Genomic DNA, 27670 nt, shown 5'->3' with positions numbered 1-27670 from the left:
AGCTTAAAAGCCCCTCGACAAACGCCTGCTTTCCGTTTGCATTCCCTTCTTCTATATACTACTCCGTACTTAGCCTCGTCTCGTGCTCCTCTCATACTATCATCTGGCATCCTTGACCCCCCGCAAATAGATCAAGAGCCACTGCTGCTGCTAGCATTGGTCAGGGTGACGTCTCGGTTCTCGGTGGACCCAACAAAATCCCATCGAGGCTCGTCTATTGACTTCGTCTAGGGCTCCCTTGGCCCGTTAAATTCGCCGGCTTACGGGCTCGTTTCACTTTCCACTTGTCTTGTGTGATTAAAAATCGCCGAATGAGAGACATTTTTATTCATTCGGCTTCGGGTGATTTCCTCTGCCTTAAAGCTGCATTTCTCTGCCACCGCAAACGAGGTGTTTGTTTGGTACGGAGTGCTCTGTGACGCAGCAAAACCGTTGAGATTTTAGCCTCGCCTGCACAACTGCGGCTTCACCCCAACAACGCCCGGCTCGAGATCCACTGATAAGCGAGGCTAATCGCTGAACCCTGGGGGAACCGGAACTGAGCCGTTTGCAGTCGTTTGAGCTTCTTGATTGTGATTTGGCTTTTCCATAACCATCTCGGTCTCTGCTGTTCCTCTCTGGCACTCTTCCCCTTCCCCTTCAACCTGTGTCAGTCCCGCAGCTTCATCTCCGAGCTCTCAGCTACTGCCCCTGTCTTTGTGCTTGGCGCGTCTCAACAAAACGACCAGCTCAGCTCGGGCTTATCGATAGCCATCCGTCAACACAGTCGCAATGCGTGGTCCCAACCCAGAGCTGATCCAGCCGGAAGACTGGGCTCGTCCGGATCAGCCCTCGTACAACACGCCCGTCTTCCTCATCCACGACGGCGGCGGCACCACCTTTGCCTACCACTGCCTGGAGATTCTCGGCCGCTACGTCTATGGCGTCCACAACCCCTACTTTTACACCGGCGAGGCCTTCGAGGGCGGCATCCCGGAGATGGGCCGCACCTATGCAAAATGGATCCGACAGACGGTGCAGGAAGACGAGTTTCCCGCCAGGCGGAGGAATCACGACGGCACAATCAGCATCATGCTCGGCGGCTGGAGCTTGGGTGGCCTGCTGAGCATGGAGGTTGCGCGGCAGCTGGCAGACGACGACGTCGTGCGAGTGTCGGGCATCCTCATGATTGACAGCATCTATCCGGGCAAGTCCAGGTCTACAGGCTACATCCCTCTCGTTCCCACATCCGGACCTCCGGTCAAGCGGTTTCCCGACGTTGAAGCGCCCAAGATCAAGATTCGTGGCCTCAAGGTCGTCGACGAGGCCTCCAGCGAAGAAGACACGTCTTCGGACGAAGCTTCGACGGATCGAGAGGGCCTGACACAGAACCAGATCCACTCCAGGCGATGCATGGCGGAGGCTGTGCGCATGGTCCGACAATGGCGTCTTCCCGAGTGGTCTGGCAGACTCTACAACCGACGGCCGCGGGTGGTGTTGCTGCGCGCAAAGGAATACGTGCCGGCAAAGGACGGTCGCACGGTTGGGCTGGACCTGAACCGGGAAGACGAGTTGCTCGGCTGGGGCGATTACGACGACGAGATGTTCTGCGACGTGTTTGATGTGGACGGTCACCACTTTGACATGTTTGCGTTCGAGAGGATAGCTGCCATGACGAGGACCATCAAGAAGGGCCTTGATAGGCTGGAGGAGTGTTCGCAGATGATGACGTTTGGGGATGGTTGGTAGAGAGGGAGAGCAGAGCATGCATGGTTCTTAGGCGTTGGCATATTTTTTGTTTTGTTTTCATCTGTTTCAAGCATTGGAGCATTGGTTTGGTTCTTATATCGGAATGCATTTAGCCGGAGTTGTGGTTGCAACATTGTTATTTCTCTTCTCTCTCTGGTGGTAGCTTTATTGGGCAGAGAGTGGTTGCGGTTACGGCCGTTGTGGATTGGTTATTACTTGATATCCCTTGCTATATATCATAAGCATCAGGTTCATCCAGTTTGTTCCTTTACTTGCACCGTGCCCTTTGAGTAAGAATGTCTGGGAAGTCTATAACAGAATCTAGGATGCTTCTCCAAGCAGCTATTTGTTTGAATTGATGCGTAATGATATAATAGCAGTTACTAGAGAAATGAAGATATAGTATATATACTCCTGCTGTAGGTAAAATGTGTAAATCAATATCTATCTATACGATGAAGCTTCTCCTCGTCGGCCACTTTAAAATACCTTTTCAACCAAAGCGATCTGGGTATTATATCAAGGCCATCTTGATAAAACAAACGCACAGACGACATCATATCGTCTCCAAGTTGGGATCTCTCTCCAAAAGCTCCCGTATAGCCGCCATGCCCTTACTCGGCGCCGAAAAATCAACCCAATATCCTCCTTCAGCCTTTGACATGATGAAGGCGTTTACTAAATGTATAAATCAAGTCAGAAAAAATAACCGTTTAAATCAAGGAGATGAAACCACTTACGTCGATTGGGATGGTTCCGTTCCAGCGAATGTCCCAGAATAATCGGCGCCGAATCAGCCCCGTCCATCGTCTTCGCATCATCGCCGTCCTTCCTTTCAGCAACTTCTTCCCCCGTCTTGTTAACGCTGGCTGCGGAGAACTCGATGCCGTGCCACGCGTTGCACCAGTTGGTCGGGCCGTAGCTGAATTCCCACGGTTCGCAGATGTGCATCGGGATGTTCCTTCGGAGGAGTTCTCGTGTTACTGCGAGGCCGCGCTCCACCTTCTCTGGCTTGAGGGTTTCGAGCACGGCGAGGCGTTGGCCGTAGGCAATTTCCGAGGTTGGGGGCTTGGAGCGGCTGATTGCTGTGTGGCTGACGGCGAAGAGGAGGGCGTTGTGGAGGTAGGGGGTGTTTTTGGGGAGGAGAGGATGATTTCCGCGGACTGGAGATGTTTGATGTTAGTTATCGTACATGTGTGTTGTAAAGATGGGAGAGCTCACGGTTTACTGGACCGGTGACGACTTGTTTCTTGGTCTTTTTACGGTGCATGTTGGCAAACTAGAGGATAAAAGGGTCGGCATCAGCATCTACATGTAGATATTCCATCGTGAGGTTGGGCATCGAGTACCTTGGCTACAATCCCGACGAGTACATCTCCATTTGTAATATCCGCTGCATCAGAGCCATACTTGACCTTTAATTCTTTCCTCCATTTGTCCCGTAGCCCATTGACTATGCCCACTGGTAAGAAGATGGTGCCTCTCGTCTCTTTTGGGCGAGCAACGAGCTCTGGGACAATTCCCATCAGAACTTCCGCTCGTTCTCTCCTTGATTTCAACCGATATTCGTATTTTTTGGAAAGCTCTTTGAAGGTGAGGTCTTTGTCGCCGTCGAGGCCACCTTCTGGTAGTTCAATAAAAGGCTGGGGTTCTTTGCCCTTCATGACGTCTATCCAGGAAGTGATGAGGCTGCCAAAGCCCATCTGGTCGCTTACACAGTGTAGCAAATTGAGGCAAATGATGGTGGCATCTTTGTAATGTGTGAGATGGACGAGCAAGAGCGGCGTGTCTGGCTTGTCCTGGTCGCGTCTGACGGGCCAGTCGGATGGGATCCAGCGCCGTTCCATAACCGTCACATCGTGTAAGATGGTGATGCCTCTTTGTGAGTTGCGTTCCGGCACGAGATTGTCTTCTTGGAGCGTTGAATCAATATTGCTGGTGGACCAGCTGAATAATTCGTGATTATCAGGGAAAGGGGTGATGAGATGATACTGCAGTAAGCCATCGGCTCCGCTGGGCTTGATTCGTGCTCCAAGGATGGGTATATGGTTCCTGATTAGTTTATCCAGAGACGCTCTCATGAGCTCTCCATCGAGAACATCGCGGACGACAATGAAGACCAGCGAGCGAATGTTGTGGATGGGCCGCCATTGGTCTTTGGCCGAAAGAGGAATGATCCTTTCGCTGAAGGATTTCGCTTTGACGCTCATGATGTCGCTGTTCCAGATATACGTCACAAGAGCAATTCCGCCAGAGATGGGTGAAACAATGTGTTGATAAATTGTGCTCTATTGCATTCCTATCGTCTAACTATATATGAAGACTCCCCCTGGTGGTCATCAGCTGATAGCTTGAGGAAAGCTTTGAACTTAATTTCATTCACCCCGTGATTAGCGCTTAGGGGGGGCTTGACAGGCTTGACACTTATCGCACGAGGGACTCAAGTTCGCGTCTTGGGATTTTGCCGCGAGCGGGATAGTATATGGCCAGGCAGCCAAACAAAGAGGGATCATTGAAGCTGTTGGTTCTTGTTGCATCTCTAAATATGATTCTGCTCTCGTTAATGGCACCCCGCATGGCGAATTGGGCAAAACGCATTCCATCGCTCACTCATAAGCAAGTTCTCGTTGAAGGATTCGCAATAGCTCGCCGCTGGCAGGTTACCGCTGCGCGCCACCTTTCTCAACCTCTCTTGGCGCTCTGTAAGCATTAATGCCTATGAGGCAAGCGGTCCTTGGGACAATGAAAATGAATTCGTATCGGATCGAGTTGTTTGTGAATAGCCGAATCAACTAGCTTACAACACGGGCTAGCCATACGTAAGATCGGGAAATAAGACAGAAAACGGTTGAGCTATATCTTCGTTGAAAGTGCTGTGCTTAGTCTACCCCTGAATAAAGGGTAGCCTATCCGGGGGTTTGGTCTGACAGTTACGGGGGTATGATAGGGAAAAGGCCCAATACGAGTATCTTGAACCGGACTGCCGATTGTCAGATTTAATTACCGACAATACCTGGAAACCCTGGTACGAAAGCCTGAGTATCGGGGAAGCGTCATTACCAAGAGCCAAATACCGATATGACGGATCGATCCTTTTCATCGCCCAAGTCCACGTGTTTAGAATCCCCGACCTAATTAGTTGCAATGTTTTATCCTAGCATATGACATAGAGTTCCTTGACTCCTAGAATCTATCACAACTCGATGATAAGAGACTAAACATTGGAATTTTGCAGGAGTTTAAACACCCTCAAGACATGAGAAGCCAAGATAAAACAAGTTGTAGACAGAGCTGAAAGGAAGGTTTAGGAGCTTGCGCACAGCCATATAGAAAAGAGCCAGCTCTCTCGAGTACATATGCTTAGAGGTATGCAGTGTCAGTGATATCCGGTAGAGACTCAGCATTAGACCTTGAACCAATAATTTCTTTAATTGGGCATCTCCATTGATCTCCAAGATCTCGCGAGTGCCACACAGTAAGAGGTAAAATTAAAACAACTACATGATGGACAATTCGTGATAAAACTGCTGATTCGCCATCTCCAGGATTCGTAAACATCTGAAGGAACAAGCAACGAGGTAAATATAAATTACATATATCATTACTATGCCCTGTCCTACATACCGCTCTCATGAAAAGATGGAAACTGCACCAAGCAAATGTTCCACTTCCGCATGTCCACTCCGGGCAGCCAAAGATAACGGCGTCCGTCCAGATACATCCTCTAAATCAGTCTTCACATCTTTGTGCATAAGAAGAAGCTTCACTACACCCCGATGCCCATGCCTAGCTGCCCAAAATAATGGCGTCCATCCATCCTCATCTCTCGAATTAACATCAACCTCATTACGGGACAGCAACAATTCCATCACGTCCCGGTGCCCCTGTTCAGCTGCTCGAGACAAAGGCGTTCGTCTAGATGCATCTTTGGAATCGACCTCAATCTTCTTATAAGCAAGCAACAGCTTTACCACGTCATGGTGCCCTTGATCAGCTGCCCAAGACAGTGGTGTCCGCCCTTTCATGTCTCGTGAATTGATTTCGACGTCTTTGCGATCAAGCAACAGCTTTACCACGGCTTCGTGTCCTTGCTCGGCTGCTCGGGATAGTGGCGTTTGTCCATAATCGTCTCTCGAATCCGCTTCGACGCCCTTACGGCCAACGAAGCGCTTCTTGGCGCCTTTGTAATAGCGCGCAAACTTCGATAGCAACAGTTTTCGTTGGGGTTTCTTTTCTGACGCGACTTGAACGTCACTGTGGTCAAGTAGAAGCTTTACTACGTTGTGTTGTCCACACCACGCCGCCCAAGATAACGGCGTCCTGCCATCAAAATCCTTCGAGTCTGGCTCGACGTCATTGCGTTCAAGTAACAATGTCACTATGCTGTCGTGTCCCTGTCGAGCCGCCCATGATAAAGGCGTCCGGTTGTATTGATCCTTCGAGTCCGCCCTGGCAATGTTGCGGTTTAGCAAAAGTTTCACAATGGCATCGCGCCCTTGCCCAGCTGCTCGCGACAGTGCTGTTCGTCCATATCGATCGCTTTCATCGGCCTCGCCGTTGTTCAAAGCAAGCAGTAACTCTACTATTTCTTCATGTCCTTGTTCCGCAGCCAGCCATAGCGGTGTCCGTCCGTGTTCATCTCTCGAAATAGCAACAACATTATGATGGATCAACATGTCGGCAATGGTCTTGTGTCCCTTTTCGGCCGCCTTTGACAGCGGTGTTTGTTGCCATTTATCCGCAGAATCAGCATCAACGTCACTGCAAGCAAGCAGCAGTTGTACCACAGATCCATGTCCTTGCTCGGCAGCCCACGATAGCGGTGTCCGTTCATCCATATCTCTTGAGTTAGGAGCAACATCATTGCGGGCCAGCAGCATCTCAGCAATCGTATGGTGGCCCTTTTCTGCAACCCACGAGAGCGGTGTCCGCCCATCTATATCTGTTGTATCAGCCTCGATGCCATGGTGTGCGAGTAGTAAATCTACCACGGCTTCATGCCCTCGTTCGGCTGCCAATGACAGAAATGTGCGCTCTTTCTCGCATCTCGAGTTGATGTTGGTCCCAGCTGTCAGCAAGATCTCGACGGCCACGGGAAAGTCGTTCCAAACTGCGGCGTGTAAGGCTTGAGCCCTGAATTCCATTGCTTTTCTTTCGTGCTCATTGGGATGTGAATCTTGAACCCTCGTCCCCATATTTGATAAAACCCAGCTGTCCAACAAGTAGGACGATGGGTTGCCGGTCAGGCTGTTTGTTAGTCGAATGGCAAGATACGAAACCCTTGTGTCTTGGTGACAGTGGCTCATATGATGCTTAAGGAAACACAGAGCATATTTTGCAAACGGTCTTTTTTGTAGGTATTTGGCATACTCATAAAAGTGCTCCCAAGTCCACGATTCGAGAGAAGGTAGTGTCTTTGCCAAAGCAGTACAGGCAACACAGAGCATGAGATAGCGAATACAGATTTTAGACATGAAAATGTGAGCGTCCTCGTCGTCGCTCATACGCAACTCTGAGTTTGCTACGCATCCGCTGGAGCTGAGGAAGAAGTCGCGCACGGTTTGATGCATGGCCTGAACAACCTCGTTCCCAATAGAGTTATCAGTTCGAGGGTATGAGGTACTGGAACGGGCATTTGCCAAGGAGGCACCATACGGCTGCTTGACTTCCAAGAAATTCCCTCCGCAATGAGTGATGCGTGTCTTGGTTGGAATTCGTCCGTCAAAGACATCGTCGGAAAGGTCAGATTCGATATCCGCAACACGCGACATGGCCAAGGCGTGCAGCAACTCGTTTACCGTCAGAGGTCTCACTGCCCAGAGAACAATTTGAAACATTTGTTTTGATTCTGGAATATATGGTTTGTTCTCGCTCAAGCTCTTAAACATCAGCTTGTAAAAATCGTCCAATTCCGTGGGAAGCTGTTCGAGGCATCGAAAAATGACGTCTTCAGAATCACCAACCTCTATAGAGGCTTTCAGTTGATCTCCAACAAGCTTCACCCATAGGAACACCCCGTGTGCGTTCTTGATGATGAAATCTGTAGCTTTAGCCAGAAGGCGCGAGATATGCAGGTCGTCTAACATAGAGCGCGCGAAACGAGAAATGTCGGACACGGTCTCTTCGTGTAGCTGTATCATGTTGTTGACATTCTTCTGGCGGACGTCGAGCTGTTCTACTGGCCGGCTCGTTATGAAAACTTTCACGACGCCGTGTTTCATCTCCGCACACAGTTGAAACAAAAGTTTGAGAATATTGCGTCTATCCTCGTATTCAGATTCATCCACCGCATCAATGATTAGATAGAGTGGTCGCCGCAAGGAGTAGTCGCGTAAGGATTTGAGGATACGTTTTAACGACTCATATTCCCAATCGACACCGGTGTCACTACGAGGCTGGAGACGATACTCTGGTTGAAGATGATAAAAGAAGGCTTCATCCTGGTATAAGATATCATGGATGATGGACCGTAGCATGTTGTAATGGCTTCTTTGAAGGATATCCTCTCTATAGCTGTAAAAGAATCTGGCTATGACGGCTGACTCTGCGGCTGGTTCCCGTTCAAGTATGTGTTCATTGAAATACCGTGTAAGAGTGCTTTTGCCACTCCCAGGTTTTCCCTGAATCAGCAGTACACGGGAGACGCTTGGTTTTGACCATGCATTGTATTGTGCGTGTTCCCAGAGCCACTCAAAAGTGCCCTCAGATGCCTTTACGATTTTGCTAAAGCGGGTGTTGACGAAGCAAAGGCTGGAAAGACATTCTATAGTCTATTAGAGAAGATTCTGCGGCATATAGACACAAGATTCGCAATCAAACCTTTTCTTTCTCTATCGTATTCGATATGAGGCAACCCGTTGAATATTTGAGCAGTATCTGATTCTAGCCCACTAGTGAGTAGAATCTTCGCCTTGGACGTTCGTTGTAGGTCTTGGACAAATTCGCGGATTCTCCGGATGAATTTGCCTCTCTGGTCACGAATATGTTCAATTCCATCGATGACAATGGATAATTCCGGAATTCGTTCTGTCGGCATGATGGCCCATAGAGCTGTCCATAAGCTGTCATCTGGAGACTCGAGTAAGTTTTTTATATTGGAATTCGAGTCTGTGAATGAGAATCGTCGCGTTAGATTCGGAGACATCCTTTTAAAAGTATGACTCAAAATACTCCTCAGAAATGTGCGAATGATTGGCATCTGCTTAGCCTGTGGTGAAGTCGAGACAATTTGATGGACAAGAGCTCTGATGAATACTGCGATAGACGATCCTTTTACTGAGGCTGCAGAACAGAAGAAGTGCAACACGAGCCGTTGAGTCTTTGAAGATTTCTCCATCTCTCGATGTAGAATAAAGGACGTCGCTTTGCGTATGTTACATTCTGGTGGCCCAGTTAGCCACAGGATTCGGGAAGAGTCGCCTGTGTCCCAATCTTTAAAATCCGCATTTCTGAAAATCCAGTAATATTCTGGCTTCTCCCAATCTGGCGATGGATTATCGAAATTATATTCGCCTTGGTCCATGGCTGGCAAAACGGAGAGAAACCAGCTCAAATTCACGGTATCAATATTGGAGTCAATCTCAGCTCGAAGCATTTCCTATGAACGAAGTGAAGTCAGTCTCAAGCTTTCTTCTCATCGTAAGAATAAACCAATCATACAGTCTTTGTAGTGTCGTCGACTATGTGAGCCATCGGTGGCTGATTTGCATGGACGGCAGCCAAGACTTCTCTCGCATAAGAAGCTGCAGCGGACGCAGCATAAGGTTGCCAGGCCTTGTTCTTGTGTGAGTCGGCATAGTCGCAAATGCCTCGTATGACCAGGCAAGGGAAGCTGTTCATAAGTCCCGCTGCTTCCATTTCGAAACAAAGGATCCCTCCGAGCTTCGAGCTTAGTTTATCTCTAGTGATGCCATCTCTTATGACTTGATTTCCAGAGGCCACTGTGCCGTAATGAATAACAATGTCTTGATTCCGAGGTTTTCTGTGTACCAGTTGCTTGTCGTCACAGTTCTCGCATGTCGGCCCTTCCACATGCTCATAGCTCGACTCAAACAACATGTCGGTCCTGGTGTCATCGGGCATGACCCCAAGCTGGTGATTGGCCCTTTGCAAGTATTGCGAGAACTTGCTATTTCCAGACAAATGATCCGCTTGTATTTTTGAGAGTGCATCCAACAGCACAATCGGAGGTGTATTGAGAAAGCCAGTCGTTTCGAACTCCCCAGGACGAGTTTTACCAAAGTCATACTGCACCACTCCACCATATCCGTTTCGCGGTTGACTGACGACTACATCTCCGAGCCGTATGTCGGATTCTCTGCTCGGAACTCCTCCTCCAATGCCTACCAAAAGACCAAATCGAATAGACGTAAACCGCAGCATCAACTTGGCCGCAACGGTGGCGGCGGCATTGGTTCCGGTCAAACCCGCTGGTAGGCACGCAATAACAACGTTGTGGTCACCGATCCTGCCGAGCGTGTACTGGCTGCTGTTTGAACCTCCGTGTTTGCAGTCTAGCATCGCCTCTGCCGCGGCGCGCTCGAGAGGGAGCGCGCAAATCCATCCTACTGTATAGTCTGTGGATTTATAGCTGGACATTCGAAGCCTCAGCCTGGCGACCTAGCTGTGCCAGCTGGTAGATGAGCTGTCCTGATTTCTCCTCTATGCCGCTCAACGAGTCCACAGGGCGCCTTTCGCGCAATCTCACGCCTGGGCCAGAAAGCAAGGCAATTTCATGTGCACGCACCATCAAGGCCAAGCTCCGGATTGTCAGCTCCCTCAGCAGTCGGGGTGGTAGATGCTTTTTCGTATGGGCCGTGACCGGCAGGATACGGGAATATTGAAGTTGATGCAATGATCTGCGAGGCCTCCCCGATAGGATTGATCAGCGGTATTCAAGGGAGGATGGAGGGGTTATTGCGGCATCTGCTACAGGCGGTTCATGACTAGAACAGTTGGGAAGTTGTCAACATGAAGTTTGTGCACTGGTCAACTGTTGGGGATTTGGAAGGCTTCCAGGTTGCGCAGCCTCATTTTCAGGTAACGCCGCCGAGCCTTGTCATTGATGTACGAAACACATGAACATGAACGCAGGATTCCGCCCTGACAGGTACTAGATCGGTATGTGTATGTACAATGAGGATGCTGATGCATGTACCGCTGTGGAGAACCCCTCTTCATGAATGTAACATTCAACTGAGATGAGCGCTTACCAGCATGAATGTTACAGTTGATGAATAGACATCCGAACAATGAAAGTGAGGATTTCTTTAAATGAGCCATTCTTACTCTCTGTTGTTGAGGGATAATTAACAAATCGCAGAGGAATGAGCATAGAGTCATGATCCTCTCCTCGTAATACATGATGAGAACACTCCGTATATGAAGTTGTCCCTGTGCATGGACGGCGAACAGCTCTTCAGACAGGACCGGCTTCACCAACCGGGAGATTGCCTTTGAATCATTATCGTTTCGACTTATACAGTTCCTCGCCTCTAATACAACTGAATCGGCCATCCACATAGCCTTCTTCATCCCACAGCATCTTCCATTTCTAATCTTCCGGCTGGTCAGCATCCAATCGAGCGGATCCGATCAGAGCGGCGACGCTAGCGGTCCGTCGCCGCCGCTAAGACAAAGCGCCGACACTCTTCACCGTTGGATATAACGGACATTAGATGTGAAGAGGAATAGTTACTATGAGTGCTTGTAAAGTAGAAAAAAAGGTATATATAGAAGAGCTGAGCCAGCCAAGATGTAGACACTACTTGAAGCAACAGATCTAGATTCTCGAATACAATACAATCCCCGACTCTCACGGCAAACCTCGAGCATCCCCTCACTTACACCATTGGCACCACCATGGCCGTCCTCAAATACGTCAACAAGCTCCAAGGCCACCGAGTCCTGCTCCTCGGCGGCTCTTCCGGCGTAGGCTTCTGCGTTGCCGAAGCGGCCCTCGAACACGGAGCCCAAGTCGTCATCAGCAGCTCCAACCAGTCCAGGCTGGACAAGGCCGTCTCTCGCCTCAAGGAGCACATCAAGGCGGCCAACCTCGGAGACGCGGACAAGCTGGTATCTGCCAAGACGTGCGACCTCGGAAACCCCGCCACCATTGAAGAAAACGTTGTACAGCTCTTGGAATTCGCTACCAAGGATGGGAAGCTCGACCATGTGGTCCACACGGCTGGCGATGCTCTAAACGTCGGCGGTCTTGCCGACATAACCATTGAGAAAATCAACGCCATTTTTCAAGTCCGAAACAACGCCGCCATCATCCTCGCAAAGTACTTGAGCAAGTACGTCAACCAGGGGGTGAAAAGCTCATACATCCTGACTGGCGGGACAATCACCTGGCGTCCGCTGCCCAACTGGTCCGTCGTGGCCGCCGTCGGAGGCGCCACCGAAGCCCTTTCGCGGGGTCTTGCGGTCGATCTGCGGCCGGTGAGATGCAACTGTGTGGTGCTCGGCGCCGTTGAAACGGAGCTGCTCGACTCGGTTCCAGCGGACCAGAGGAAGGCATTGCTGGACAGCTTCAGGAAGGACTCCATCACGGGCACGGTTGCTTCGCCTCAAGAAGTAGCGGAGGCGTATGTCTATTTGATGAAGGATTCTTACGCCACGGGGGCGGTTGTTGAGACTACTGGAGGTCGTCTTGTTGGCGATTCCAAGACTTGGGTGCCGAGTTAAAGGAATCAAGCTGTGATATGGAGGTCGTTTGTGGAAAGGTGTGTAATGCCGAATCTCATTAAGCCATAGATGCGCAATAGACTCCCCAAAACATTGATCTTGAACAAACCATGAGCATTTCTCTTCAAGTTGGAATAGTCAGCTCATAGTCATCTGGAATTACGGTCCAGCTGTCGCACACCCCGAGCAGACTCCGCGCACCGCCGGCCTTTGTCTGGCGCGCGAAATCTTCTCCTTGGTGCAGGAAAAAGTGCATTCCCTTGCTAAACTTCTGGCCCAGACCTTGCCACACTTCCTTCATCCTGAAAAACGTCATGGTAACAACCTCCAGGTCCTCACGTAGCTTCGGGTCGCGAGCTGGGGCCGAACTAACACCATCCCCCGGTTTGGTCTTTCCGTCATACCTCGAAGGGCAGAAGTATTCCGTCATGAGGATCCTGCAACTGGTGAACAGCAGACACGGGAAGTGCGCGTTGCTCACAAAGTCGACGGATACGCGAGAGGCATCTCGAAGAACGGATATCGTGTTTCGTGCAGCGGCGACACAGAGCGGCCAATTCTTCGCCAGCTCCGTTCCCGCATCGTCGAGGGATTCTCCTTCTTGAAGAGGTCGATGATGCAAAAGGATTGTGCAGCAATTCAAGATGACGTTGAGCCAAATCACTTCTATGAACTCGTCGTAATTGGCCATGGAGAGCTCCGTGGCAGAGCGAGGAAGCATTAGTCGAATCTTGGCAAGTTGCGTACAAAGAACATCTATTCGCTCGTTGCGCCCATCCTCGTCGCCGTCCGCAGCAGGATCGAGGGCTTCGCTAATGCGTCCTAGCATTGCATATCCCAGAATGAGGTACTGCAGCTGAGTTGCCGAGCCTTGTGAGCTCCTGTCTCTCAATGCCGCAATCAGGTTGTCCATGTTATAGGTGAACCGATTCGAGCAACGAGGCGCTGGCCCCTGGTCGGACTGGAAATCACGCTCCGCCATTGGAAGCTCAATCTTCATCCGCCGATCATCAATTGCATGCATCAAGCCAATGGGAAAGCACATTCCGCGATCCATGATGAAGAGAATCCACGAGATTCGTATAATCTCTTCCTTCTCTATCCACTTCTCCTTTTCTTGAGTGCTCAGGGTCTTGACAATCATGTTTCGCAAGGTGTCGCCAAAGCCAATGGCAACAGTCTTTCTCCAAGCTTCACCGAGCATCACTATCGAAGTTGTATAGTCGACATATGCCAGTCCGAGGTAGACGACTAGGACGGCGGCTTGCATGGTTTGAAGCACGTGGTCCGGCTCCCGTATCTCTCTTGAAACTCGACACTTTGCTTCCTCATACCAGATCAGTTGCAATTTCCGAAACCGCTGGTTGGGGTGGGCACCTGCTGAAACAGCAATGATTGCATAAAGCAAAACTGGTGGAATGCCCTCTGCTCCGTGTGACTTGATGGCGGATAGTATGGCCTCCTTGTGAAGTATAGGAAAGTAGCGGTAGAACTTTTCAAAAAACAGCTCAACTAACTGCAATATGTCTGGCAGCTCAGGCAACTCCGGCAGCTTTGGGTCCAATGCTGGTGGTGTTGGTAATTCGGCAGTTTGAGCTGCAAGAGAATTTTGTCTTTCCGGGCCAGAAGTATTCACGCCAACTGCTAGAGACTCATTATTTGACAACATCCACTCAAACGAATCCTCAAGAGGCGGTGCAATCTCATTGGTTTCAAGCCCCAGCAACGCGTCGATCTCGTCCATCGGCCAGGAATTCCAGGTTGCAAGGCCGGAATCACGGTGTGTGTTTCCATTTGCACGACTCAAAACTTGCCCATGACGGACATTGTGTCTGTTGCTTCTCTCATAGTAACAGAGCTCACCTCTGGCGGAACAAGATGAGCAAGACGGTCGGCTACCCTGGTATTGTGTGTTAGTAAAGCGGCCGCTGGCTGCTGTTTGTGAGTCTCACATCGCATCGCTTCTTTCTTGATCTGCATCCCCGACACACGTTTTGAGGCTTAGCTGGAGTTGACATGATGCGTTTCAATGATGTATTTAAAAGCAATATGTGGAGGACTAAGACTCATCTGGAGTTTATGAACTCGAATGCAACTCTATTCTTTTGATGATCACGTAAGGCGGCTTCGGATATTTGACTCCTAACTCCGCCGCTGAGACTTGTGTCATTGTAGGGCGACAACAAGCTCCGGTAATTGTCTATTCGTTTCTCCTTGAGCCAAATGCACATTCGTTCAAAACAACCGTAGTCTATCTAATGGGAACAAATCTCATGCTGTGATACTGACGAGAATGAAAATTGCTGATGCTTACATCCTGTCAAGGTGCGAGATGACGCTAGCTCCAGGCACTGTTTCTCTCATGAGGACTTCGGACATGAAATGCTCCGGCCCGGCACTCGGAGTCGTGAGCCTTCGCTGATTAAAGCGTAAACGCCATCGTCCGTCTCAACTCGAGATTGCAAGAATCCATGTTTATTGACAACTTCATCCAACCGGAGACAACCTCTACACCCGTTTCATAACTCTCAGTTGATTGTTAGTGCTCTATACCTATGCTCAAAGCTACCGAATCCCGCTTGTCAAAATCCACAGTTCCAACGTGGTTGTGAAGCCACGTTGCGGGGGTCCCGGAATTGAATCCTATCCATACCCTTACTCCAGACTCCTGTCAAAACTCAAAACCCATCGCCATCTATATCCTGTCAATAATAATAGGTGAGGTGCCTGCCCTCAATGTCCTCTTCTCTTGAACACTTCTTTTTCAGGGGCGAACAGTATTAAACGGTCCAGCCGTTACCCTGTCTTCATCCGGGCTGTCCATCAAGGTGCAAATGCCAGCCCTGCACCGAGTGTCTTAGCCGGTGTCTCCATCAGAACCTTGATGTCTCTAACACATCTGACAATGCATGGTTCGTCTCAACGCATGGCCTAGAGAGATGGCTGATCCATGCTGAGGAAATTGAATCCCACGATGCCCTCAGCTACTACCTGGTCGGGGACTGAGCGAGAGAGCAGCGATACTCGGCGACCGATGATTCCATCGTTGCCGACCTCAAGTGAGAGCGGTTTATCGAGTGGCAATTCAATAAAAGCCTTGTCGAATGATCCTGCCGTCGTGGGAAATTGAAACTGCTGAAACGTGCCGCAATCTTCCACTCTCATCGTCAAGTCGCCGCTGGAACTGTGTGGCAAAGTTAGCTGCATTCGAAACCGTCGGGGGCCTCAAGTGAGCACTTACTGAATAACGACTTGGAGATTGGACAGCAGTCTTGCGTCGTAGGCAGCGTCCGGCGTCAGTCTCACATGCGTAGCCTCTTTACTCTCTGGGCGGCCGGGAGTGTGAAAAGCAAGATCGCCGCAAATGGTTCTTGGCTGGCTGGCATTCTCCGGCGAACTGAGGGCAGCAAGTGCCCCTCCGCGAGGCTTGTTGGTGGTTACTGGGCCGCACATTATGGATTATTTCGACGTGGTGTTGGTTGGTTGCTTTGTTGATAACGAAGAGTTGGTGAGAAGGACTACTAGATCCGGCTCTATTCCAGACCCAAACAGTGCCTTTATATGCCAACGAGAACGGCTCTGCAAATGGTTGAATGGCATTGTTCATGCCACATGACAAAGGCCGCATGCGAGCTTGTTTCATGGCCGTTCGTTTCATTTCAGTTCATCCTTTGCGACGCAAACGGTGGCTGAGATTGAACACTCAACGTGTACGCTATTTGAAACGGTGCCGAGTGGCCCAATCATGGCGCCGCATTTCTCGCCTCCTTTCCCCATACGGTAACCGTCAGTGAGCAAGTTTGAGCGGAAATGCTCCCGAATCTCCAACGCTGAGCTGAGCGAGAACCTTGATGGAGAGCCACTTACATGGATGACGATTGATTCTGTTCATGATGCTTGCTGCATTAGTAATTTGAACTGCGGTATTGTTCATCACGCCTTGCTGACCCCATCTCAGGCCGTGTTAAATAGACAAAAATGGCGGTTCGAGTCATTCTCCTGACGGTTCTCTCCCTGCTGCCTGTTGGTTGCTACTCTTCTTCTCCAGATCCTTCAAAGCCCGAGTTTGCCAGTGTCAAGATTCAAGAACCTCTTACCGATTCATTCGAGCCCACAATGTCGATTGGCACCTTTTCACTGCCGGCATTGCCATATGCCTACGATGTGAGGCTGCCGGTCCATCAAGGTGCTACACCCTGCTAACTATGCCCAAGGCCCTTGAGCCGAGCATCTCCGCTCAGATCATGGAGCTTCATCACAGCAAGCATCACCAGGCCTATGTTACCAACCTGAACAACGCCCTCAAGACCTACGCCACCGCCATCACAGACAATGATGTCCCTTCACAGATTGCCCTACAGGCCGCCGTCAAATTCAACGGTGGTGGCCACATCAACCACTCTCTCTTTTGGAAGAACCTGTCGCCATCCTCATCTGCCGACGCAGATCCCGCCAGCGCCCCTACTTTGACTGCTGAGATAGCCAAGACCTGGGGCAGCTTGGATGGTTTCAAGGAGGCGATGGGAAAAGCCCTGCTAGGTCTCCAAGGAAGTGGCTGGGGCTGGCTGGTCAAAGACGGCAATACCTTGCGAATTGTGACTACAAAGGACCAGGATCCCGTCGTTGGCGGAGAAGTCCCGATCTTGGGTATCGACATGTGGGAACATGCATACTACCTGCAGGTGAGCTTCATTTCTCAAAGGCCTTCTCATTGAAACACGGTTGGCTAAACTTTGATTGCTCAGTACCTCAACGGCAAAGCTGCATATGTGGAGAACATCTGGAAGGTCATCAACTGGGCCACTGCTGAAGAGCGTTTCAAGGGAGGCCGGGAAGACGCTTTCAAGATTCTCAAAGCTGCCCTGTAAGAGGGTGTAACCGAGCACTTTGCAAACAATAGGTAGGCTCCTGTAGGAATCTTGGAGATTATGAAATAAATTGTGCCATTCCTTCTGCTTTCCTTGTGTGGCCGGCATAGATCGTATCCCTTTTACCATCTCAACTGTGCGACCCAGTGTGCATGGTGCTGTGTTGTGCTACTAACGCACAAAGATGGTCATCTTCAGGAACACCTCATGGCTCATTTCCATATATGAGGAGCTTGGAATATCGCGTAATCAGACGAATCTCCTCAATAGGGGCATGCATCTTAGATTGCCTCTTCAGCTGGCGTGTCACCATCGCATCAAGTCGAGTTGAACAGGAACGACCACAGCCATGCGATGGTGGCTTGCCGTTTTGTCTTTTGTTTTAATTCGACTTTGAACAGCGACGATATACTGCGCCACCTAGGAACAGCGCACGTGTCTGAGACTTTTTCCGTTGTGTTTACCCATGCCAGCTGGCGATGTTGAAACAGATGATGTCGTAGCAACGAGGGGTGCCATACTGTTGGTGAGAAGATACGTGTGAAGCTTTACTATGACGACCAGAAATGTGCACAGGACGCAAAAGTAAGTCGATCGTCATCAAAAAGAAAAGCGATATTCCCCTATTAGCAGACATCAAAGTACACATGTAGATAAGTCGGACCTTGAGTTACTCCATACATGGGTAACCACTCCCCATCTGATCTTGACTCGGCAAAGGACTCGGAGTAGCATCTGATCGGGCTTTGAGGCTCGAGTCACGGCATTCATGCAGGTACCCAGATCTTAACACGAGCAAGAGGTGGAAACATGCGTACCGTTCGTCAAACTTCCCAACAGATTAGTGGAACCGCCATCCATTCATCCTACCAATCTATAGCTTACTGGGCTCTTATTCCTGCCACAACCAAGGCGTTATGTGTCGAAGAAAGGATCAAGACGCCATCTACAGGGGGATAATACGATAGAGGCTGCGGTCCACGGCAGCTGAACGTGTCTCTCATCTTGTGTAGCTAGACGGCTCGTGGCATTCTGTGCAACTCATCAGCATGTCCCTGATTGAAACAATAGCTCTGGATTCACGGCAGCTATCATCTCCAACCAAAGATTCTAGTGATGTTGAACAAAGAATCTGACTGTTACTCGACATACGGTATGCTCTCAGACGTAGAGTACATGACTCTACCATCTTATCATGATGATGAACATTGGCGGACCATTTCGAGTAACGTGTAGCGGAAATGAGCGTACGGTACGAATCCGTCGGGATGCGGGAGCATGCAGCCGCAATACGGACTCGAACGGGAGGACCTCGTTGTCTCATCCTGGGTGAAATTGGAGGCCTGTTCATGGTGTAAGGCAGCTCCTAACACATATAAAAGATGGTAGCTCTCAGGAGATTCAGGACCAAGACTCTGCTTCTCACCGCAAAGGCGCAGATCGAAACAGTCCCTCGTTAATAGTCACTCGCTACACTACTCTCGTTAGAACATTCTCTTGCTACAAGGCCACTCACCATGGTGAATAAAATGATCCTCATGGCCTTTATGGGCATTGGGTAAGTTTGATCTGGATTTCAGGGAAGATGAAGAAAACGCCATAAGCTAACATTATAGCAGCGCCAGCCTTGTTGCAGCAACGGATCAAACCGTCACTGTCACAACGACCAAGACGGAAACCGTCACGGCATGTGCCTCATCGTGCTATTCGACCGTGACAAGCTGCACCTCGACCACGTCCTTGACTCTATCTACTTCGTCCACAACGGAGACAGAAACGGTGTCCAAGTCTACTTCCACTGCATCTACCACTGGCTCTGTTTCGTCCGGATCAAGCTCTTCTCAATCTACGTATTCCATCCCATCGGTGACTTCAAGCACCAGCACGACTACTGGTACAATTACGAGCAGCACTTTCACTTCGTCTTCCACCACTACCGGAGCTTCCACCACCACCACCGACTCGAGCCAACTCCCCGGAACCACCACGTCAAACTGCTCTCAAGGGTACAACTGTGGATCCCTCACTGCAAGAGGAAGCACAGATTCGTCTGTTCTCCTAAGCACTTCAATTTCTCCATCCACGTCATCTTCTTCTTCTCTGCATTCCACCTCGCTTTCAACTTCAACGTCCAGCAGAGATACTACTTTCAAATTTCCCACTACGACACAAGCTCGTGAGACGCCTTCCTCGGTATCTGAGAGCACGACGGCGACGACTTCTGGAAGTTCTACAGTGACCAAATCTGAAAGCACATCAGAGACGACTGCTGAAAGCACGACTCTGACGACACTCAAGTCGACTATCACGCAGACTGTCACCGTTCCTGGAAATTCTCACTCTGAAAGCTACAGTCACACTCCATCGGACACTACTAAGTCTACATCTGAGTCTTCCACACAAACCTTTTACTCGACCGTGTCTGAGTCTACCGGAAAGTCTTCTACTGTATCCTCAACTGAGTCTACATCCACCAGTACCTCTACTACCACGGGCCAATCGTCCTCGGGAACATCTTCTAATTCCAGCGGTCAATCTTCCACTGCTTCGTCAACCAAGACCTCTTCTACAAGCACCGGTATAATCTCCTCCAAGACATCCACGAGTTCAGCAAGTGAATCTTCTACCACCTCGTCAACAGAGTCTACAACTAGGTCTTCTTCTGCCTCCACCACCGGATCGTCCTCGGAAACATCCACAGGTCCTACCAGTCAACCGTCTACCTCGAGTATCTCGACAAGATACACAACCACACCATCCGGAACCTTGTTATCCTCCTCCACTTCCACATCTGCATCCTCATCCTCCTCATCCACACAAGTCGGGTCCACCGACTCTTCAGCTTCACCCGCCACAACCACCCACTCCTCCACATACACATCCTGCAGCGACTCTTCCACAGGCACATATCCCATCTACACCCTAACCAACTCCACAACAGCAACAACAATCACCGGAACCGGACATTCCTCTCAATCAACATCTCTCAGCACCACTTCATACATCCTCCCCCCCTCAAGCATCTCCATCGATTCTTCCGCCTTGGCGGAAACTACTTCAAAAACATCAAGCAGCCCGCACTATTCCGTTCCATCCAGCGAAACATCCACCACGTCTTATTTTTCATCTTCATTCTCAACTTCCACTTCATCTTCAAATTCGAGCACCATCTCATACGCATCCACCGCCGACGCCGCCACCCAGCCCTCAGCCACTTCCACCACTTTCCACACCACAACCATGACCAAATCATCTTCGAGCAGCGCAACATCTTCAACTGCTTCGGCTTCGTCTACTGGCTACCCTCTTCCGCCTTCGTATGGACCCCCGTCTTATGATATTCCATCGTATGAGCTCCCACCGTCTTACGGATTTAGGGGCCGAAGAATTTGGTAACTTTAGATTACAGAGAGCGGTGATGCTAGGAAGAGATGAAGGAAAGAGCGGTTACAGAATGGTAAGCAAACGGAATGATGATGGTTGTTCTTTTGGTGGATTTGAGAGGTGTTGTAGCCAGTAGTTGGCTGACAAGGGGTATTTTGTCTGTTTCTTTGTATAGGTAGTTAGTCGAATATGTTAGTAAACGCTTCTCATCAGTATCCATATCTTCACAAACTCTCATCCTATTTAAAACCACGGGGAATACTGAATCTATGGCTTTTCCTCGTCTTGGGCTCTATAACTTCTATACATCTATGAGTCCATCTTTTCCAGGTTTTCATTTAAACAAGTTCTTTGACAAACATATCGCTATAGTACCTTTTTTTTTTTCATTTGCCTTCAGACAAAGAAACAACCGCCCACTTGCCGCTCCATGCCCATTTTCTGGCGCCAGAATCACCGCCTCCGCCCTCGAGGGCTCTCAACTCTTCATCTTTCCCAGCGGGAAGATCAACAACGACGTCGGCCTTGCAGGTTCGTAGAGACATGACGTTGACGCCTGAGCCAGCGCCCAGAGAGCCGAGGGCCTCTGTGAAAGGAGTGGTAGGGTCCCAGCAAGCCTAGAAAGCATTAGTCAATGGACTTGTCAGATATCGTCATAATGGAGTCACTTACATCACCAGTCAGCTTTCGGTAGTTCAAGTCACCCTTGAAGATGACAAGCTCAGCCTGCTTCAGATCTTCGTATAGCTCAGGGGCCTCGTGGGGAAGTCGCCAGAAAGAGCCACCGGCAGTCCAGTACCTGTTGGGCCGGATAGCCAGCTGGCCCTCACCATGCTGAGTCGCCCAATCCTGGAAGACGAACGACAGACTTTGGGCCTCCTTCTCTGACAGAGGTGCGGGGGTCTTTTCTGCCACCGTCTCTTCTTCCGTCGGAGCCTCGAAGAATTTTTTGGGGTTGGCGAGAGCGCTCAGGAGGGCAGCAAAGTCTGCGGGCAGAACATCGGAGACAAACCAGGGGATTGACTTGGGGCGAAGCACAACGTGAGTAGCAAGGCCCGTGTTGAGAAGGTAGCCAGCCAGCACCAGATCGACGTAGAGCTCGAAGCCAGAATTATCAAGAACAAAGTCCACGCGACGCTCCTTCTTGCCCTCGGCCCGAGCCTTGTTGAGCAGATCATAAGCTTGGGGGAGTTTGTTGACGAGGATATTCTTCTCGGCGGCCTTTCTGGCTTCGCTGCCCTGAAGCCTCTGGATATCCTCGTAGGTCATGGTGGTGAGTAGCGACAAATCGGTGGCATTTCCCCAGAGGCAGACCTCGCACATTTCCACGAAGAGAATCTTTTCGGCCTCGGAGTCATGAGTGATGTTCTTATCAGCGCGAATCTTTGTAACGATATCTTCATATCTGGCGGCCAGCTCTGCGACGGCATTGCGAGAGGTCCGGAAGCTGTCGATCTTCTGACGGGCAAAGAGGTCGTATGATTTCCAGTGCTGGGTCGTGGTGAAGAATGTGTTGAGGCGTCTGTGCAGCGATTCAGTAAGGTAGAGCTTGTATGAAGCCGTTCTTGTGAATTTGCGACATACCGGTACATGTAGCATTCGGCAAACAGCCAGGGGACTTGGAACCAGGTTGGGTTACCCAGCTGCTCCAGCTCCTGGTTGTAGGCGGCCGTCTCGTCTGAGAAGCCGTCCTCGACCAGAGGCCTATGAGGTATATCGTTAGCATTCGTTTCTCTTGTTAATCGAAAGTCGAAGACTTGGGCGCATACGTCATCTGGCGGTCGTGCAGCATCTCATACTTGAGGGCGCCCAGCTGCTCGATAATCTTCTTGCCCTCGGCCTGCTTCTCGGCGTCGTCCGTGGCAGAAATGGTCTTGTAGACGTCATCCACAGCCCCAGTCTATCGAATAAAACCTTGCATTAGATGAATATATAAAAAACGCTTTGGTGGAAAGCTGTCGAATCGAGAGATCACTCACGAGAATGATGGGCCATCGCATGCGAACCGAGTCGCTGGCAAAGGACGTGGGGTCGTTGGTGACCGACTTTGCTGCATCACGAGTTAGCCATGAATCGATCAGAATAACGGGGGCAGCAGATGGAAGTCTCCCGTACGTGTCTTGGTATCAAACTCCATCTTGGTTAGATCAATGGCCGTGATTCCTGGCAATGTCTGTTGATGTTGAAGATGCGAAATGGGCAGAATCAGAATCCCAACCCGAACCTTTTGGAGGGGTCCTTAACTGAAGAAAAAGGGACCCATGGCGGGATTGGCGGGGTACATGGCGGGGTTGATGTCGGTACCCTGATGGAGCGCCTCGACTGTGTGCACGAGCAGGTACCGCCGCGGTCAGCACCCCGTACCCCATGGATGCAATCCATACCGCCCGCTTTCAAAGGGGCAATTCCGAGCTCGAGGATCCATCTTCTGCAGCTCGCGACGTCATTCTGGAGATGCTTGTCTAAATCTGCCCTTGTCATGGTTATTTTGCTTCTTTCTTTCTTGGCGGAACGAGGCATTATTTTACTATGGCGTTGATTTGTTACGGTTCCTGAATATCAGTTATACTGTATATGGCCTTTTCGGCAGAATCCCTCGACTAGGCCTAGACAAGCATAGCGATGGCGGCGCGCAAGATGAATCTGGGCGTGGATATTTAGTAGTTACCGGGAACGGCATAGCAACCGCATTGGCTAGGTGGTGACAAGATCACGTTGATTAATCATTGGATGGATATAAACACCTCGAGCTTTCATTTTTTAGTTACTGAAGGCGGTGAATGCTACATGTACTGTCCATTAGCTTATTCAGGGTCTGATGAACGGAATACCCTTTTTGTCATTCCGCCGTGTTTGATAGCTCTTCGTAGGGTAAGGCTAACCAATAGATGTCTTCTCCTGTCAATCACCGTCACCGGCTATGTTGCCCCATTTGTCTCGAGCAGTTTGTATAATCACATGTCAAATAGTGTTGCCTTGATGCCTAGTAAAGTATCTTGATGATCCATGTCATGGGGGTTGCTATACATGGGTAATATGTAGAAGGACAATGACCACTTGTACTCAAATCCTGCTGTAAGTGCTACTACCACCGAGCTTGCTTTCTGGCCTTTATTACCATCGCTACATTCCTCTAATGTCTGCTACACTCTCCATGTTCCTCTTGTATCCGCCAGCGTCAATGAATGTTAAACTTGGAACGCGGGGTTTTGGTTTATTCTCCTTTTAATAAACACACTTCATGCTATAGCAATAACATCTGGATATCGAAGAGCACGTCTAATCTGTGCCACGTGCTCCCAACGCAAGAATAATATTATGACGCCTGTTGAAAACCATGAGACTCATCCTTCTCTCCCAGTCCATCACTCCAAGCTCTTGATGTCGTCCAACTGATCCTCCTTCTTGACTCCCACATCATTCGACACTACCAACTCGGGTACAACCAGCGTATCCTCGCTTGCCGGCGATTTTGTATCATTCCTGTCCTGTTGAATTGCCGCCGGCGCATAGTGGTACAGCTTTCTAGCAACAACAAAGCTCCCCACTGACGTTCCCCAGCATAATACTGCGAGAGATGCCGTAATGAACAAAGTCGGGATCAAAAAGAGGCACGCAATGCCGATCCAGAAAAACGCAAAGGCAAACGCAGCAGAGAGGGCCAGGAGAATGGTTGACAACGCAAAGGAGAAGAATAGCAGAAGGGGGAGAAGCGCGAAGAGGGCTTGGAAAACTGTAAAGGACTGTTGAACATTCACATGTATGTGTTAGTTAAAGGATGCCAACTCTTTCCCCCCTCGTGTTTCCTTATAGGAGAGTTTTACGTACGAAAAGTACGGGTTGATTAGAGGCAAATGATGATGCTGCGTCGTATGCGTGTTGGCGAGAAGACGGCGGAATCAAAGAGTTCAAAGAGTTTTGAGCATAAGAGTACGCAGCGGATAGCCTCGCTGTTGGACGGCTCTTTGTTCCAGTATTTGCGTCGCCATCGCTTTGCGTGGGCTCTATTGCGGCGCCCATCGTTTTGGAGTAAATCAAGATGGAGCGGAGATATCTCGTGTATTGCTCTAGAGCTGTTGCCGTTGGTAGCAACGGGATAACAGGGGCGAGCTCAGAGATGAGACGAGACGAGACGAGACGAGACGATGTGAATAAGATGATGATGGGATCAATCGCTTGCGGGATGGTGGGGGCAACTAGCGAGCGATTGCGGTTGCGGCTGCAGGAGACCAAATGCGGAGGTGGAGATGAGATGGGAAAGAAAGGACGATGATGGCGATTGTGCAGAGGGAAAAAAAGAGAAAGGGCGGGATGTGCAATGAGTATGTGTTTGTTTGTTTTGTTTTGGTTCTGCCTTGTATGAGATGAAATGAATGAAATGAGTGGGAAGAAGGGGGTGAGGTGACGTGTGCGCTGGTATTGGCTGATGTCACCACGTGCAAGTGTCTGATACGTGGACAAGAGATTAATGAGATGGACGAAGGGGGGAAATTAAGCGGAATGAGCGTTTGGATGCTGAAATGGTGATAAATGTGACCAAAGAGTAGAACGAGTAGTGCTGTTTTTTTTTTTATTATCGTTATCATACAGGGTAGGTATTAAATGCGTGATGAAGAGTGTATTTGGGACGTGGAAAAAGAGTTGATTGCACAGGACATTATAAACCAGGAATTGGGTATAAACCAGAGGTTGGGCATAACACAGCACATCATTGATATTGATCCAAACATGGGCTGATGCATAGGTAGCAAATTTGTTCAGATGATAACCTGTATACTACAGGGCACGCGTCAACACAGCACAGAGGGCACCGAGGCAGACGACTTGGGTTCGCTCATAGACACGCTTTACTGCATCATTACTTTCGCTCTCCATGTACAGCTCGCATCAACTGGTGGCTGAATACTTTGCCCCGTGGCCCGGCCATTTCCTATGCTTATAAAAGATTCGGGTCACAGCCATCCCCGGCTCCCTCGAGAACCACTCACTACCATACCTAATGCCGCACATGGATGCCGCAGATTACAGATACAGACCCTCCGGCTCACCCTCCTGCTTGGTGCGCAACACCCGCTCTCGAGCAGATCGGAAATCCGCCATCTGCACCCGCATACGTCGCTCCCGTAGAGCCATCATACCAGCCTCTGAGCAGATGGCCTTGATATCGGCACCGGACAGGTCATCCTTCTGGGAGATGAACTCATCCAGATCCACATCATCGTTGAGGTTCATCTTGGAGGTATGTAGGGTGAAGATCTTGCGTTTCGTGTTTTGATCGGGGTTCTCGAACAGAATCTTTCGATCGATTCGGCCGGGTCGGATAAGCGCAGGGTCGAGCGTATCGATCTTGTTGGTTGCCATGATGACCTTGACGTCGCCGCGGTCGTCGAAGCCGTCAAGCTGGTTGAGAAGCTCCAGCATGGTTCGCTGAACTTCACGCTCTCCTCCTGACGTGGAATCGTATCGTTTCGTACCAATGGCATCGATTTCATCAATGAAAACAATGGAGGGTGCGTTTTCACCAGCAACCTAGTTTTCTCTGTGTTAGCATCAAATGGCAATTGAAAAGTCGGGGAGGTGGAGAGGTAGACAAACCTGGAACAGCTGTCGCACCAACCGGGGGCCATCTCCCAGGTACTTCTGAATCAGCTCGCTGCCCACAATACGCAAGAATGTGGCGGATGTCTGGTTGGCAACTGCCTTTGCCAAAAGGGTCTTTCCAGTACCGGGAGCACCGTATAAAATGACGCCCTTGGGAGGCTTGATGCCCATCTCCTCGTACAGCTCGGGGTGAAGCAGTGGCAGCTCCACTGACTCTCGAACCTCTTGAATCTGCTGCTCCAAACCACCGATATCAGCGTACGACTCTGTTGGCGCCTTGTCGAGCTTCATGACGCTGACAATGGGGTCTGCGTCGTCGGTCAAGACTCCAACAATGCTGACGCTCTTGTGGTGCAGCAAAACGCTGGCGCCCGGCTCAAGAAGGTCCTTGTCGACAAAGCTCATGATGCTGACGTAGTATTCAGGACCGGTTGTGCTGCTCACGATGGCATGGTCGTCGTCAATGAGCTCCTCCAATGTGCCGACGCTCATTGGGCTTCCTCGCATATCGTCGACACGGCCCCGCTCGTCGGCTAACCTGTCGACGTCGACATCGGGGCCGGCAGTCTGACCCTCCTTGGCGGCCTTGGCCTTGCGCAGTCGCTCCTGGTTCTCGACATATTCTTCTTCAAGGAGGAGGTGGTCGTGAATTCTCTGCATTCGAAGCAGTCGAAGCTTGCATCGGCTCGTGGGATAGACAGCAGGGAGCTTGGCAGCAGCGCTAGTACCGCCAGCCTTTCTCTTCTTGCGGCCGACCCGGGTTGTTGGCCTCGGCGGGGGCTCGTACTTGGGCTTGTCCTTCTGTAATGGGCGTTTAGTTGTGCTGCTCCATGTCGATATCATGGAGAGGGAATGGCTGTACCTTTTTGTCTTTTTCGTTCCGTCCCCCCTCACCACCCATACCAGATTGGCCTTGACCCTGGAGAAGCAAATGTCAGCATAGCTGCACCACAGCAAGATCAACAAAGACGCAGTGTAGCTCACCATCTTGACCGGTCAAGCTCTGGAAGGCTGCGATTTCAAAAGCTTGTTTGGCGTTTCCTCTCTCTCCAAGCGGCACTCCTCTGGGAATCGGGCAAAGCTGGAGAAGAGGCTGAATTGATGATGAGAATGACGGAGAGGCGAGTCGGCACTCGCTAGGCTGATGCTGCACAAGCACCCATGCCTTTGGGCTAGGCGCCAGAGAGACACGACAGCTCCAGGCGGATCACGTGCCTCCAGCTGCGATGCATCACGTGATTGGACGCAGAGAGCTGGACGCTGGGAATTGTCAGCTTCTTCCATTGGGCTTCTGTTTCGACAATCCCGTCATTGTTGATGCTAACCCTCAAGCGGATTAGATTCGGTTCAAACTTGTCCGTATTCATGATGCATGTTTGGTTACATGACGGAGTACATAC

The 27670-nt window shown here is 50.2% G+C and overlaps 10 protein-coding genes across 10 annotated transcripts; 4 read left to right on the top strand and 6 right to left on the bottom strand.

Moving 5' to 3' along the window:
* Window positions 1-771: 771 nt before the first annotated feature.
* Window positions 772-1728, top strand: Triagg1_2113 (uncharacterized protein; the record flags this gene model as incomplete). Its single annotated transcript, XM_062896259.1, has 1 exon — window positions 772-1728. One exon carries the CDS (start codon window positions 772-774, stop codon window positions 1726-1728), a length of 957 nt encoding a protein of 318 aa, XP_062758969.1.
* A 556-nt stretch (window positions 1729-2284) lies between these two features.
* Window positions 2285-3938, bottom strand: Triagg1_2112 (uncharacterized protein; the record flags this gene model as incomplete). Its single annotated transcript, XM_062896258.1, has 4 exons — window positions 2285-2406; window positions 2469-2891; window positions 2950-3007; window positions 3078-3938. 4 exons carry the CDS (start codon window positions 3936-3938, stop codon window positions 2285-2287), a joined length of 1464 nt encoding a protein of 487 aa, XP_062758968.1.
* Window positions 3939-5357: 1419 nt separating this feature from the next.
* Window positions 5358-10326, bottom strand: Triagg1_2111 (uncharacterized protein; the record flags this gene model as incomplete). The annotated part of the gene is made up of 3 exons (XM_062896257.1): window positions 5358-8491; window positions 8548-9325; window positions 9388-10326. 3 exons carry the CDS (start codon window positions 10324-10326, stop codon window positions 5358-5360), a joined length of 4851 nt encoding a protein of 1616 aa, XP_062758967.1.
* A 1263-nt stretch (window positions 10327-11589) lies between these two features.
* Triagg1_2110 (uncharacterized protein) lies at window positions 11590-12417 on the top strand (the record flags this gene model as incomplete). The annotated part of the gene is made up of 1 exon (XM_062896256.1): window positions 11590-12417. The coding sequence occupies one exon, from the start codon at window positions 11590-11592 to the stop codon at window positions 12415-12417; it is 828 nt and encodes a 275-aa protein (XP_062758966.1).
* Window positions 12418-12541: 124 nt separating this feature from the next.
* Window positions 12542-14161, bottom strand: Triagg1_2109 (transcriptional regulator family: Fungal Specific TF; the record flags this gene model as incomplete). Its single annotated transcript, XM_062896254.1, has 1 exon — window positions 12542-14161. The coding sequence occupies one exon, from the start codon at window positions 14159-14161 to the stop codon at window positions 12542-12544; it is 1620 nt and encodes a 539-aa protein (XP_062758965.1).
* Window positions 14162-15348: 1187 nt separating this feature from the next.
* Triagg1_2108 (uncharacterized protein) lies at window positions 15349-15870 on the bottom strand (the record flags this gene model as incomplete). The annotated part of the gene is made up of 2 exons (XM_062896253.1): window positions 15349-15601; window positions 15659-15870. 2 exons carry the CDS (start codon window positions 15868-15870, stop codon window positions 15349-15351), a joined length of 465 nt encoding a protein of 154 aa, XP_062758964.1.
* Window positions 15871-16395: 525 nt separating this feature from the next.
* Triagg1_2107 (uncharacterized protein) lies at window positions 16396-17285 on the top strand (the record flags this gene model as incomplete). Its single annotated transcript, XM_062896252.1, has 3 exons — window positions 16396-16581; window positions 16632-17099; window positions 17163-17285. 3 exons carry the CDS (start codon window positions 16396-16398, stop codon window positions 17283-17285), a joined length of 777 nt encoding a protein of 258 aa, XP_062758963.1.
* Window positions 17286-18802: 1517 nt separating this feature from the next.
* Triagg1_2106 (uncharacterized protein) lies at window positions 18803-20623 on the top strand (the record flags this gene model as incomplete). The annotated part of the gene is made up of 5 exons (XM_062896251.1): window positions 18803-18843; window positions 18905-18965; window positions 19007-19461; window positions 19538-19927; window positions 19987-20623. The coding sequence occupies 5 exons, from the start codon at window positions 18803-18805 to the stop codon at window positions 20621-20623; spliced, it is 1584 nt and encodes a 527-aa protein (XP_062758962.1).
* A 432-nt stretch (window positions 20624-21055) lies between these two features.
* Window positions 21056-22806, bottom strand: Triagg1_2105 (uncharacterized protein; the record flags this gene model as incomplete). Its single annotated transcript, XM_062896250.1, has 6 exons — window positions 21056-21286; window positions 21342-22191; window positions 22254-22373; window positions 22439-22569; window positions 22649-22719; window positions 22785-22806. The coding sequence occupies 6 exons, from the start codon at window positions 22804-22806 to the stop codon at window positions 21056-21058; spliced, it is 1425 nt and encodes a 474-aa protein (XP_062758961.1).
* A 1228-nt stretch (window positions 22807-24034) lies between these two features.
* On the bottom strand, window positions 24035-27257 carry Triagg1_2104 (uncharacterized protein; the record flags this gene model as incomplete). Its single annotated transcript, XM_062896249.1, has 6 exons — window positions 24035-24412; window positions 24498-24865; window positions 25706-26198; window positions 26265-27071; window positions 27133-27189; window positions 27255-27257. The coding sequence occupies 6 exons, from the start codon at window positions 27255-27257 to the stop codon at window positions 24035-24037; spliced, it is 2106 nt and encodes a 701-aa protein (XP_062758960.1).
* Between the last annotated feature and the right edge of the window lie 413 nt (window positions 27258-27670).

The sequence above is a fragment of the Trichoderma aggressivum genome (assembly GCF_033847375.1).
Source record: "Trichoderma aggressivum f. europaeum strain CBS 100526 chromosome Unknown scaffold_005, whole genome shotgun sequence".
Taxonomy (NCBI): Eukaryota; Fungi; Ascomycota; class Sordariomycetes; order Hypocreales; family Hypocreaceae; genus Trichoderma; species Trichoderma aggressivum.
This window is presented reverse-complemented; position numbering and strand designations above follow the sequence as displayed.